General features: G+C 44.2%; 1 protein-coding gene across 1 annotated transcript in view; it reads right to left on the bottom strand.

The window, feature by feature from the left end:
- Window positions 1-872: 872 nt before the first annotated feature.
- ITFG1 (integrin alpha FG-GAP repeat containing 1) overlaps window positions 873-14,354 on the bottom strand; it is a 164,429-nt gene continuing 150,947 nt past the window's right edge. The window contains exons 17-18 of the mRNA XM_066583997.1: window positions 5,436-5,553; window positions 873-1,394 (exon numbers count right to left, since the gene is read on the bottom strand). Of these exons, the coding sequence (XP_066440094.1) occupies window positions 1,335-1,394; window positions 5,436-5,553 (178 nt within the window). The 3' untranslated portion in view covers window positions 873-1,334. The remainder of the gene's footprint in view (window positions 1,395-5,435; window positions 5,554-14,354) is intronic.

Below are 14,354 nucleotides of genomic sequence, written 5' to 3'. Positions count from 1 at the left end.
ATGGAGCTTATACTTAAAGGGGTTGTTCTGCCTCTAATGCTTTTGTTGCAGGAAGCAGATAGCTCCGCACAATGCATAGTGGCCTGGGTTCGTACTGCAGGCTGAGTCCTATTGAGGTGAATGAGACAGCCTGCAGTGCCAACACAGGCCACTATGCAATGTACAGAGCTGTCTGCTTCCTGCAACAAAACAGCTAGAAGTGGAAAAACACCTTTTACATTCGTAATCAAACATAACAACAAAACGTACCCATCAACCTGCAAAACCCTTCATTATCTGAAGCAAAAACGATGAACGATCCTTCCTGACGACCCGCAACGTAAGTGCAATTGCTGTAGGGAGTTTGTCAGTAACCAAGAGTTGTCAGAAATCAGCAGAGTTGGGGGTCCTTTTACAATTTTACCCATTACTTCGATGGAGTCCGCAGCACTCTGCAATTTTTCCTTCGCTCGCGAAAGACGCAATTAGTTTCCGTGAGTGTGAAGGAAAAGGCCAAAGTACATACCTTTCAATGTGCGCGATTTGCTGCAAATCCTCCGTGCGGATGCCAACCGCGGATTCCGCAATAAGAATCCGTTCGTGTGAAACCGGCCTAAGGCAGGTGCAAGAATGCAAGTTGCAACCTGATGGCGGTTGCGAGATGCTACGAGGCACGGTGGACCTTGCAGCCGCTCTGTGCAGTCACTTCGGGTAGTAGGACCCCCTTACCCCCTGATTGATGAGGTCCGCGGCGCCTCCGACCTCATGAGGCTTTCAGGAAGTTGCATTTATACATCTTTGTATAGGAAACGGATTCTGTAAAATCAAAGCTTTTCCAGCAACTAATTATCTCGCCCCAATAATGTCGCCGCCGCTTCCCCGCATCAACGTCATAAATAAAAAGTCCAGTTTATTTTCCGTCAATCTTGTGCAAAACATGCAAAATCACAGAAAAGTAACAGCGAAACCCTGGGAAACTCTCTAATGGATGATGGCAGTCACACGTAAACATGAAGGCTGCAGCCCGTGGCAACCAATCAATTAAGGAAAGGAAACAAAGTATCTGACTGGTTGCCGGGGCGACCGCGCCAGGATTCTAAATGCCCCCCCACTGAGCTTGTGATCACATAATCCCCGGACATTCACGTGATACGGTCCCTTCCAATAAATTATACAGCACAGGACATAACATACAGCGGCATCAGACGCCCTCGCGTTGGGTTCGCCGGATGTCCGTAAATCGTCGGGAGTTCAAGGCGCACCAATAAATTAAAACGGAATGCAATATATACAGAAACGTCATTTCCCTGTCGTCCTTCGGGATAAACGCGGCGTATCCAGTGAGCCGCTGGGAATCACATTGCGTCGAAATGGAAGCGATGAGCTTCTTGTCGCTTCTCCCGGTCGTCCGCTTTCTGAAACACAGAGAAGAGGGGGAGGGGCGGCGCGTGAGGAGGTCATTAGTGAGATCCCGGAAGCATCGCTCTATCATTCGCTAACAGCGTCCGGTATGGAACGGGAATAATTCCGTATTAATGACCCAAAATGTTCTATCCCTCCTGATCAAACAAGTCATTAACTGCTAACGAGCTGCGGCCTCGCTCTGCGCGCAGCTTCTGCGTTCGCGACCTCGCACTTAAATATGTGGAAAGAGAAACAACGTGTCCGCTGATATTTTATGGCCGCACAGCGATATTCATTCCTTCCGGATTCCAAATCAGTTAATGTGGATTTGTGGGCAAATACAATGTATATGGTTTCCAGGGCATCGCGCTCCCATTGGGTGTGGGAAAGACCCAAGTGCCTGATGGGCGGAGCCACTGCTGAAAGTGATCTGCGATGTCGGAGGAGTCTTATGCAAGAGAATAGGAGTTATGTACAAGACTCCTCAGGTGTTCTACAGTAGCCTCAGCATGTGATTGGACGGGAGAGCGACCTTACAGAGACTATTTAAATAACAGCGTACCCCATCTGTGGCAGTTTTTGTCATAAACCACTATTCTGCTTGTGGAGTCACTGTGTACATACATTACTTATACTGTACAGGATGTAACTCAGGAGCAGTACACGATAAGTAACGTATGTACACAATGACTCCACCAGCAGAATAGTGAGTGCAGCTCTGCAGTATAATACAAGATGTAACGAAGCATCAGTACAGGATAAGTAATGTCTGTACACAGTGACTCCACCAGCAGAATAGTGAGTGCAGCTCTGGGGTATAATACAGGATGTAACTCAGGATCAATAGAGGATAAGTAATGTATGTACACAGTGACTCCACCAGCAGAATAGTGAGTGCAGCTCTGGAGTATAATACAGGATGTAACTCAGGATCAATAGAGGATAAGTAATGTATGTACACAGTGACTCCAGCAGAATAGTGAGTGCAGCTCTGGAATATTATACAGGATGTAACTCAGGATCAGTACAGGATAAGTAATGTATGTACACAATGACTCCACAAGCAGAATAGTGAGTGCAGCTCTGGGGTATAATACAGGATGTAACTCAGGATCAGTACAGGATAAGTAATGTATGTACACAGTGACTCCACCAGCAGAATAGTGAGTGCAGCTCAGGGAGCAGTACAGGATAAGTAATGTATGTACACAGTGACTCCACCAGCAGAATAGTGAGTGCAGCTCTGGGGTATAATACAGGATGCAACTCAGGATCAGTACAGGATAAGTAATGTATGTACACAGTGACTCCACAAGCAGAATAGTGAGTGCAGCTCTGGAGTATAATACAGGATGTAACTCAGGATCAGTAAGGATAAGTAATGTATGTACACAGTGACTCCACCAGCAGAATAGTGAGTGCAGCTCTGGGGTATAATACAGGATGTAACTCAGGATCAGTACAGGATAAGTAATGTATGTACACAGTGACTCCACCAGCAGAATAGTGAGTGCAGCTCTGGGGTATAATACAGGATGTAACTCAGGATCAGTACAGGATAAGTAATGTATGTACACAGTGACTCCACCAGCAGAATAGTGAGTGCAGCTCTGGGGTATAATACAGGATGTAACTCAGAATCAGGATAAGCAATGAAATAGAGTATATTTTCCTCCGTAGAAATTAGAAAAAAAGAACAACTTGAAGAAGCGCTCTTGGTGCCCTAATTCTTAGCAATCTGATCATACTACCAAAATAGTCTGAGACCAGTCATGCCATCCAGGTATTTTAGTCTGAAGCAGCCTGCAGTCTCGCTGTTATCTGCCCTACTTTCCATGATGGTGAGTGTGGGGCAGCCTAAGGCTATAATCATCGTGAATGGGGGAAAAAATGGAGCAAACCAGACGAGCCGACGCTAGTAGAAATAAGAAGCTGCAGGAACCCTCCACCACCCTGTACATTCAGTCCGGGGCGAACGCGGTTTCTGGACCGCTGGATCCGTGCAGGCCTTCTGAATTACAAACGGCACCAACATTATCTGTATCTCAGCGCATGAAGCCGCTAAATGTCCGGCTCGGCGCCTGCGAACGGCCAACTATCTAGCGTGCAGGGGCTCTGCAAAAGAAAGAAATTGCTTTTTTGGCATAAAACTGCAGGAAGCCAAAACCTTATTACAGAAGAGACACGTTATTAACCCCGATGTCATAAAATCTCAGGATCCTTATTATTATGGACCCCGAGTCCTGCAGCCGCCTCTTATTACATGCAGACTGCTGCGAGGATGGCTGTCCCTGTATACGAGACCCTCCAGGGCCCTGCGCACAAATATCACCCAAATAGTCACTCGATAGAGCAAGTGCAAGCCACAGTACCGCGTAAACACGACCACCGACCGGGCGGCGAGTGAGAAGTTGTTCATTACTCGCTTCGTTTTTAGCTCACCTAAAAATAGTCGCTGGTTGACTAATTATTATCCGATGTAAACAGGTAATTGTTGTCTTTCAATGACTAGCCGACAACCTGGCAGGGCGGCGTGCGCTTGTTTGGCGCACACCCCGATTGACTTGAACCTTTTGCTCTCCCACTTAACGCTCATTGGTTCCCAAAACATGCCAATACATGCTGAACTTTGCAAGGACATGGACTGCTGCGGTCTCTTGCTGGTTTGTACTCCGATGGAACACTTAGTGCGGCGGCGCCTCGCAGGGCGCGTTCACTCGAAGACCGCTCACATGTATTTATGTCCGTTCAGTGGACTCGGAAACTAATGAACGTTCTACAGGATAGCGTAGCGGCCAACCCAAGCGCAGTATATTGGCCTCTATCCGGCTAATGGAGCGCCATGGGTAGGCTTAGTGTGTACAGAGCCAGGCCAGAAGTGTTATCTGTGCTATAGATGTCTCATACCTCCCCATTCACACATTAAAATAATTTAACCCTTTATTGAGTTAATATAAATTGATATTCCCACATTCTTTTATGGCTTTGTGACTTGAAACGCCTCTTCTGTATCATAACTCCCATATCTTCCATAAACGATTGTCTGGTAAACGAGTGTGTGATGTAGGTCCGATTTGCACTTGCCTAAGTGATCACAGCCTTACATGTGTGGCTGCGGGTGTAAGAGCCCAATGTACAGCATTGAAGGATCCCTATGATGCTGTGATTTCACCTCCGTAGACCCGCAATTGTCCGGGACGCTCGTCCATAATACAAGCGCACACATGTCCGTGTGATACAGTCATGTGAAACCGGCCTCTGCCTTGATAACCACAACAAAAAGTGCTCAAAAGCCGTGCGTGTAAACGCATCCTAAAGCCTAATTCACACAAGCGGTTTTACACGGCTAATTTAGCCGCATAAAAAACCCCGCAAGCATCTGAAGCATTTTATTCCGATGCGTTCGTTTAGATGAGCGATTTTCCAGTTGTGTAAAAACGTTGCGCCAAGAATTATAGGACGTCGTCAAACGAAAACGCTGACCGATTTTATACGCGGCTGGAAAAGATAGGTCTTGCCCTATCTTTGGCCGAGTTACGCTGGTGGCTCCCATAGACTCCTATGGGAGCTTGAAAAAAAAGTGAGTGGGAGGGAGTTTAGCCTCGTCCAACATGGGGAAAAGATTACAGGTTCCTCTATTTAACCATTACAGGTCATTGCGAGGATTTATGCCGACCAAGGGATTGCTGTGCTGCAGCGCTCATTTTTGGTAATAAATGGATGAGAAAATGCTAATTTTGGCCCCGATTCGATAGCAGCTTTTTCCATTTAACGCTTTATCTGCCCGCAATGTGGCCAGCATGAAAGTGCTATGTAGCAGGCCTTATGGTGTATACACGCGGGGTAACTGGACGCAGTTTACCCACAATCACAAAAATTATGACAGTGACTCCCATAACTGAGGATTCTGAGCCAACCGGAAATCAGTGAACTCTACGAAATATCCATCTACTCTACATATAATTCTTCCTTGCGTCCTGCGCTATTTAACTCCTGGCGCTTTCCACTATAGTCTGGCGCTGCCACGTTTACATAAGCTTTGGGGAACTCACCTTCTCTTGCCAGTGCAGGATGCCAATGATGGCCAGGATGAAGACGCACACCCCGATGAGGGCGATGGCGGTCAGCAGGACGATGTTACTGGGGGTCAGGTAGAGTTTGGCGCTCCAGCTGTGGGGGAACAAGATGGAAAGCAGTAAAGGGTTAAGCACTGAGTATTGCTGTGTGGGCCGATACATTGTATCTCCTGAGGAGTCATAAGGACACACAGCTGCCAGGTGTTACACTGTTGTGTCTGGAGGGTTCACAATAGGCAGCCGGAAACCATCGCTTTTGGGGCGCAATTACATGGTGGAAGGCTGATGACATCCCAGAGGGAGCGCCGCCCTCTGTGAACCCTTTACATGCCTCGATCAACATCGATTGTGGCATGTAAGGGGTTTACAGTCCCAGCGCCTCCTGCTGCGGATGGCACGGGTTTAGCTTCTGAGCCGACACCATCCACAGGACATAAATCTATGTTCATTTGTAAGAACTGCTTCCCACGCAGGGCGTACAGATACGTTCTGGGGTGGAAGGGCCTAAACATCTGTGGTAGGTGGGCTTCAAAAATGTGCGACACAATAGTACTACAAGTCTCAGCATTTCCATGACTACGGAAATCCGGCCTCTCCTCCTATGATTTGGTTTACAGAACACTCTGTATATGTGATCGTCGCGCTGTAAATGTAAGCGGGAGATATGGCGCTACCTCTCCGCGCCATGTGATATATCAGGAGCCTAAGTGCTTCTCGGGAGCCGAGCGACAGAACAGGAGATGCAAGATCTGATATTAGTAGGAAGATAAATGGAATGAGATGCTTCCTGTCGTCTTCCATATCCTGAAGAGAGAGAGAGACGATGACCCCGCCGCTGGCTAGAAATATCACCCGCCGCTGGCTAGAAATATCACCCGCCAATGCCTTTTTTTTATTGGCGTCAGGATAATGTAAAAATCCATATAAATCGCTGTTCGCACCTTTGTGTTTACCGGCCGCACTATTTACTCCTACACAGTGTTACAGAACTGGCATCCCGCTTTGGGGACCCCGCGCCCCCCCTCCCCCCTCCCCCCTAATAGCCCAATAAATAAGCGCTTGGATTCTGCCCCTGGGCAGTGTAAAAAAAAGTGCCAACCTCTGAACGCTGATTGACAACAGCGAGGGGCGATTAATTGACTGCCGGCTCCAGCAATTAATTTGTATGGAAACGCGGTATGATGAGTGACCCACATTTCAGCATCCGCAGCCGTCGCTGTCACTCCCGGCCTGCGGAGACTGATGGAAAACTGGCTCCTTGCTTGGCATTAATTTACCTGCAGCTTGCGGCTCGCAGCTTTACCGATGAAGTTTGTTGCAGTGGCTGAAGTGATCAGCTGGCACGCGGACGGGCGCACAGGCCGGGTGCCCACAAGTGAGGAGGCTATTTATACTCTGCAGATTAATGCAGCTCTTGGATAACCGTGACGAGGACTGTAGGCAGCACCACTGTATAGTCTGGGGTCACGCGGGGACTTCTGCCGGGCAGCATCACTGCGCCATTACCTGGTTGGGTGATGCCCACATGGGGAGGTTAAAGTAACTACTAACATCATAGCAATCAGAACAGGGCTGTACAGCTGCACATAATGGCGTCATACACAGATGTGCCAGAAGCTCTGGGATAGCGGTATGTGGATGATTATGAAGTGGCGTTACCTCGGGGGGCCGGCTGGGATCGCCCACACCTGTATGTTTGAGCTGTTATTGTGCGAGTGACATTGAACCCCGGCCAGCGCGCTCATGGCGAGGCGATGTGGATTATCGGAGTTGAAATGAGGCGTGATAGCGAGTGCCAGACGGATGGGACGATCCATTTCTGAACTTGTGCGGCATTTAACATTCCTAGATCCACAATCTTATGTGTACTGGGAATACATCATAGAAGGCCGCACCAGCCATAGTGGGCAGCGCAGGGGGCGCTGACGGGTACTTCATGATCGCAGCTGTGAGAACAGACAAGCAACTGCAGCGGAAATCAGATTCAGCGCAGGAGGCCGCACACGTATATCCTGCAGGTCAGCGCAAGAGGCCGTACACGTATATCCCGCAGATCAGCGCAGGAGGCCGCACACGTACATCCCGCAGGTCAGCGCAGGAGGCCGCACACGTATATCCCGCAGGTCAGCGCAGGAGGCCGCACACGTATATCCCGCAGGTCAGCGCAGGAGGCCGCACACGTATATCCCGCAGGTCAGCGCAGGAGGCCGCACACGTATATCCCGCAGGTCAGCGCCGGAGGCCGCAAACGTATATCCCGCAGGTCAGCGCAGGAGGCCGCACACGTATATTACGCAGGTCAGCGCTGGAGGCCGCACTCGTCTATCCCACAGGTCAGCGCAGGGGGCCGCACACGTCTATCCCGCAGGTCAGCGCAGGGGGATGCACACGTATATCCCGCAGGTCGCTGCACACGTATATCCCGCAGGTCAGCGCAAGAGGCCGTACACGTATATCCCGCAGATCAGCGCAGGAGGCCGCACACGTACATCCCGCAGGTCAGCGCAGGAGGCCGCACACGTATATCCCGCAGGTCAGCGCAGGAGGCCGCACACCGCCTTGAGGACCAACAACATGTGGCAAGGTCTGATGAGTTATGGACTCAATTGTTTTGGGTTTAGTTAGGGTTCATGTGTGAAGGAGACCCAATGAAGCCATGGACCCCAGTTGTCAACAAGACGCTCTGCAGGCCGTTTGCTGCTCCATGTGGGTGTGGGATTCTCAAGGCATGGGTTGGGTATTCCAGCAGGATAACGCTCCGTGCCATCTGGCCTAAGTTGTCCATAACTGGTTGGAGGAACATTATGCAGAGTTCCCATGAATGGAGCGGCCGGCACGATTACCCGACATGAGTCCAATCGACCATTTATGGCATGTGGTGGAGAGGTTCATTCGCACCTGAGGATACCCCAAGCTATGGGGGAAATCCAGATGGCTCAACAACCCTCCAGACATCTTCGTCCAGTTGTGGAATCGATGTCATGATGAGATGCTGGACTAGAGGGGTCCTACACAATATGACTTCCTGTCCCGTGACTTTTGGCACATCAGTGTATATGTGTCTCAGTGACTGGAGAAGGGATATCTAGAACCCCTGAAACGAATTATCCATTATACATGGACAACATGTATAATGCCTCAGTCGCTGCAGTGAACAGAAGCATTTAGTGGGCAGGCAAGAACACTGATAACTGGTGAGATCTGCCCGAGGAATAGGGGGTTGTAATGCTCGATCAGCAGAGTGGCACGTGAAGCAACAGGCAGCATATGGGGACTGCGGTTGTAGGGACTACCAAATTCCCTGGAGTTGCCCGTTACTATGCCAGCAGATGGGCTAACACTGACGGGTGGTGGGTGCCATGCTCCACATCTTGTTCTCACTTGGAGTAGGATCAGTTTCATAAATAGCAATTAATGGTGAAGAAAGTCCATGTTTAAAGGCACACACCCTAATGGTGCATATACAGGTAAGGGGTTACACAGAAACTCACTGGTTATAATGGCCGCAGGTCTAATCTCAGGGCTGATGATAATAGCAAAGCGCTGGCAGTAATAGAGGATTAGGCAGCACCCATGACCTGTAGCTGCAGGGACCGGCTCCCCCAAAGTGGAAAACGCCATAAAAGCCAAATAGTAATGCAATCAGTCACTGGCTGGGAATACTAAACCAGCAGCCGGTCTGGGGGAGGAAGGGTTAACACGGCGGCTGGATGTCAGTGCCGGGCTGCTGCTTGACGCATTACTGCTTGCAGGCAGAGGATTTCGCACACCCGCTTATTATCTGGTAGGAGAAAGGAGCGCACAATGACGGGGACCGTCCAACATTATTCCGCAGTGATTGCAGGAAAAGGAGAAGGTGTAATCTTCCGGCCATCTGTTGTTGTGTGTAATCCAGATGCACTCGGGAGACGCGTGGAACGGGGAGCTATCAACAGTTCTTCTTCGAAGTGGGTACTTGAGCGCAGTCACAAAGGCTTGTATGTGGGATAAACGCCTTCCACTGCTACATATCTTACCCACAGCAGAGAGGAAGACGAGTGCAAGAGGGATGCCAGTCCCTGCCAACATGTGTGCAAAGCATTCACTACACACCTATGAATGTCCCTCCAGGACACCTGTAGAAGGGTGTGCAGAAACTATATTGCCCACTAAGAGGAGCTTTTACTGATGCTCACAGTCGCCCCCTGCTGAGTAATGCACGAAAAAGCAAGAGCAAAAAGGAAAGGAAAGGAGAAATAAGACAGAAATATTATAATACTGCCCCCTATGTATAAGAATATAACTACTATAATACTGCCTCCTATGTACACGAATATAACTACTATAATACTGCCCCCTATGTACAAGAATATAACTACTATAATACTGCCTCCTATGTATAAGAATATAACTACTATAATACTGCCCGCTATGTACAAGAATATAACTACTATAATACTGCCCCCTCTGTACAAGAATATAACTACTATAATACTGCCCCCTCTGTACAAGAATATAACTACTATAATACTGCCCCCTCTGTACAAGAATATAACTACTATAATACTGCCCCCTCTGTACAAGAATATAACTACTATAATACTGCTCCTATGTACAAGAATATAACGACTATAATACTGCCCACTATGTACAAGAATATAACTACTATAAATACTGCCTCCTATGTACAAGAATATAACTACTATAATACTGCCCCCTATGTACAAGAATATAACTACTATAATACTGCACCCTATGCACAAGAATATAACTACTATAATACTGCCCCCTATGTACAAGAATATAACTACTATAATACTGCCTCCTATGTACAAGAATATAACTACTATAATACTGCCTCCTATGTACAAGAATATAACTACTATAATACTGCTCCTATGTACAAGAATATAACTACTATAATACTGCCCCCTATGTACAAGAATATAACTACTATAATACGGCCCCCTATGTACAAGAATATAACTACTATAACACTGCCCCCTATGTACAAGAAGATAACTACTATAATACTGCCCCTTATGTACAAGAATAGAACTACTATAATACTGCCCTCTATGTACAAGAATATAACTACTATAATACTGCCCTCTATGTACAAGAATATAACCACTATAATACTGCCCCCTATGTACAAGAAGAAAACTACTATAATACTGCCTCTATGTACAAGAATATAACTACTATAACACTGCCCCCTATGTACAAGAAGAAAACTACTATAATACTGCTCCTATGTACAAGAATATAACTACTATAATACTGCCCCTATGTACAAGAATATAACTACTATAATACTGCTCCCTATGTACAAGAATATAACTACTATAATACTGCTCCCTATGTACAAGAATATAACTACTATAATACTGCCCCCTGTGTACAAGAATATAACTACTATAATACTGCCCCCTATGTACAAGAATATAACTACTATAATACTGCCTCCTGTGTACAAGAATATAACTACTATAATACTGCCCCTATGTACAAGAATTTAACTACTATAATACTGCCTCCTATGTACAAGAATATAACTACTATAATACTGCCCTCTATGTTCCAAGATATAACTACTATAATACTGCTCCCTATGTACAAGAATATAACTACTATATTACTGCCCCCTATGTACAAGAATATAACTACTATAATACTGCCTCCTATGTACAAGAATATAACTACTATAATACTGCTTCCTATGTACAAGAATATAACTACTATGATACTGCCCCCTATGTACAAGAATATTACTATAATACTGCCCCCCTATGTACAATAATATAACTACTATAATACTGCCCCCTGTGTACAAGAATATAACTACTATAATACTGCCTCCTATGTACAGGAATATAACTACTATAATACTGCCTCCTATGTACAAGAATATAACTACTATGATACTGCCCCCTATGTACAAGAATATAACTACTATAATACTGCCCCCTATGTACAAGAATATAACTACTATAATACTGCCTCCTGTGTACAAGAATATAACTACTATAATACTGCCCCCTATGTACAAGAATATAACTACTATAATACTGCCTCCTGTGTACAAGAATATAACTACTATAATACTACCCCTATGTACAAGAATATAACTACTATAATACTGCCCCCTATGTACAAGAATATAGCTACTATAATACTGCCGCCTATGTACAAGGATATAACTACTATAATACTGCCCCTCTGTACAAGGATATAACTACTATATTACTGCCCCCTATGTACAAGAATATATCTACTATAATACTGCCCCTATGTACAAGAATATAACTACTATAATATTGTCCCCTATGTACAAGGATATAACTACTATAATACTGCTCCCTCTGTACAAGGATATACCTACTATAATACTGCCCTCTATGTACAAGAACATAACTACTATAATACCGCCCCCTCTGTACAAGAATATAACTACTATAATACCGCCCTCTATGTAGAAGAATATAACTACTATAATACCACCTCCTATGCACAAGAATATAACTACTATAATACTGCTCCTATGTACAAGAATATAACTACTATAATACTGCCCCCTACGTACAAGAATATAACTACTATAATACTGCCCCCTATGTACAAGAATATAACTACTATAATACTGCCCCTATGTACAAGAATATAACTACTATAATACTGCTCCCTATGTACAAGAATATAACTACTATAATACTGCTCCCTATGTACAAGAATATAACTACTATAATACTGCCCCCTGTGTACAAGAATATAACTACTATAATACTGCCCCCTATGTACAAGAATATAACTACTATAATACTGCCTCCTGTGTACAAGAATATAACTACTATAATACTGCCCCTATGTACAAGAATTTAACTACTATAATACTGCCTCCTATGTACAAGAATATAACTACTATAATACTGCCCCCTATGTACAAGAAGAAAACTACTATAATACTGCCTCTATGTACAAGAATATAACTACTATAATACTGCCCCCTATGTACAAGAATATAGCTACTATAATACTGCCGCCTATGTACAAGAAAATAACTACTATAAAACTGCCCCCTATGTACAAGGATATAACTACTATAATACTGCCCCTCTGTACAAGGATATGACTACTATATTACTGCCCCCTATGTACAAGAATATATCTACTATAATACTGCCAGTATGTACAAGAATATAACTACTATAATATTGTCCCCTATGTACAAGGATATAACTACTATAATACTGCTCCCTCTGTACAAGGATATACCTACTATAATACTGCCCTCTATGTACAAGAACATAACTACTATAATACCGCCCCCTCTGTACAAGAATATAACTACTATAAAACCGCCCTCTATGTACAAGAATATAACTACTATAATACCACCTCCTATGTACAAGAATATAACTACTATAATACTGCTCCTATGTACAAGAATATAACTACTATAATACTGCCCCCTACGTACAAGAATATAACTACTATAATACTGCCCCCTATGTACAAGAATATAACTACTATAATACTGCCCCCTATGTACAAGAATATAACTACTATAATACTGCCCCCTATGTACAAGAATACAACTACTATAATACTGCCCCCTATGTACAAGGATATAACTACTATAATACTGCCCCTCTGTACAAGGATATAACTACTATAATACTGCCCCCTATGTACAAGAATATAACTACTATAATATTGTCCCCTATGTACAAGGATATAGCTACTATAATACTGCCCCCTCTGTACAAGGATATACCTACTATAATACTGCCCCCTATGTACAAGAATATAACTACTATAATACTGCTCCTATGTACAAGAATATAACTACTATAATACTGCCCCTATGTACAAGAATATAACTACTATAATACTGCCTCCTGTGTACAAGAATATAACTACTATAATACTGCCCCTATGTACAAGAATGTAACTACTATAATACCGCCCTCTATGTACAAGAATATAACTATTATAATACTGCCCCTATGTACAAGAATATAACTACTATAATACTGCTCCCTATGTCCAAGAATATAACTACTATAATACCGCCCTCTATGTCCAAGAATATAACTACTATAATACCGCCCTCTATGTACAAGACTATAACTACTATAATACCGCCCTCTATGTACAAGAATATAACTACTATAATACCACCCTCTATGTACAAGAATATAACTACTATAATACTGCTCCTATGTACAAGAATATAACTACTATAATACCACCCCCTATGTACAAGAATATAACTACTATAATACCGCCCTCTATGTACAAGAATATAACTACTATAATACTGCCCCCTATGTACAAGGATATACCTACTATAATACTGCCCCCTATGTACAAGAATATAACTACTATAATACTGCTCCTATGTACAAGAATATAACTACTATAATACTGCCCCTATGTACAAGAATATAACTACTATAATACTGCCTCCTGTGTACAAGAATATAACTACTATAATACTGCCCCTATGTATAAGAATGTAACTACTATAATACCGCCCTCTATGTACAAGAATATAACTATTATAATACTGCCCCTATGTACAAGAATATAACTACTATAATACTGCTCCCTATGTCCAAGAATATAACTACTATAATACCGCCCTCTATGTCCAAGAATATAACTACTATAATACCGCCCTCTATGTACAAGACTATAACTACTATAATACCGCCCTCTATGTACAAGAATATAACTACTATAATACCACCCTCTATGTACAAGAATATAACTACTATAATACTGCTCCTATGTACAAGAATATAACTACTATAATACCACCCCCTATGTACAAGAATATAACTACTATATTACTGCCCCCTATGTACAAGAATATAACTACTATAATACTGCCTCCTATGTACAAGAATA

This window comes from Eleutherodactylus coqui, chromosome 11 (assembly GCF_035609145.1).
Source record: "Eleutherodactylus coqui strain aEleCoq1 chromosome 11, aEleCoq1.hap1, whole genome shotgun sequence".
Lineage (NCBI taxonomy): Eukaryota > Metazoa > Chordata > Amphibia > Anura > Eleutherodactylidae > Eleutherodactylus > Eleutherodactylus coqui.
This window is presented reverse-complemented; position numbering and strand designations above follow the sequence as displayed.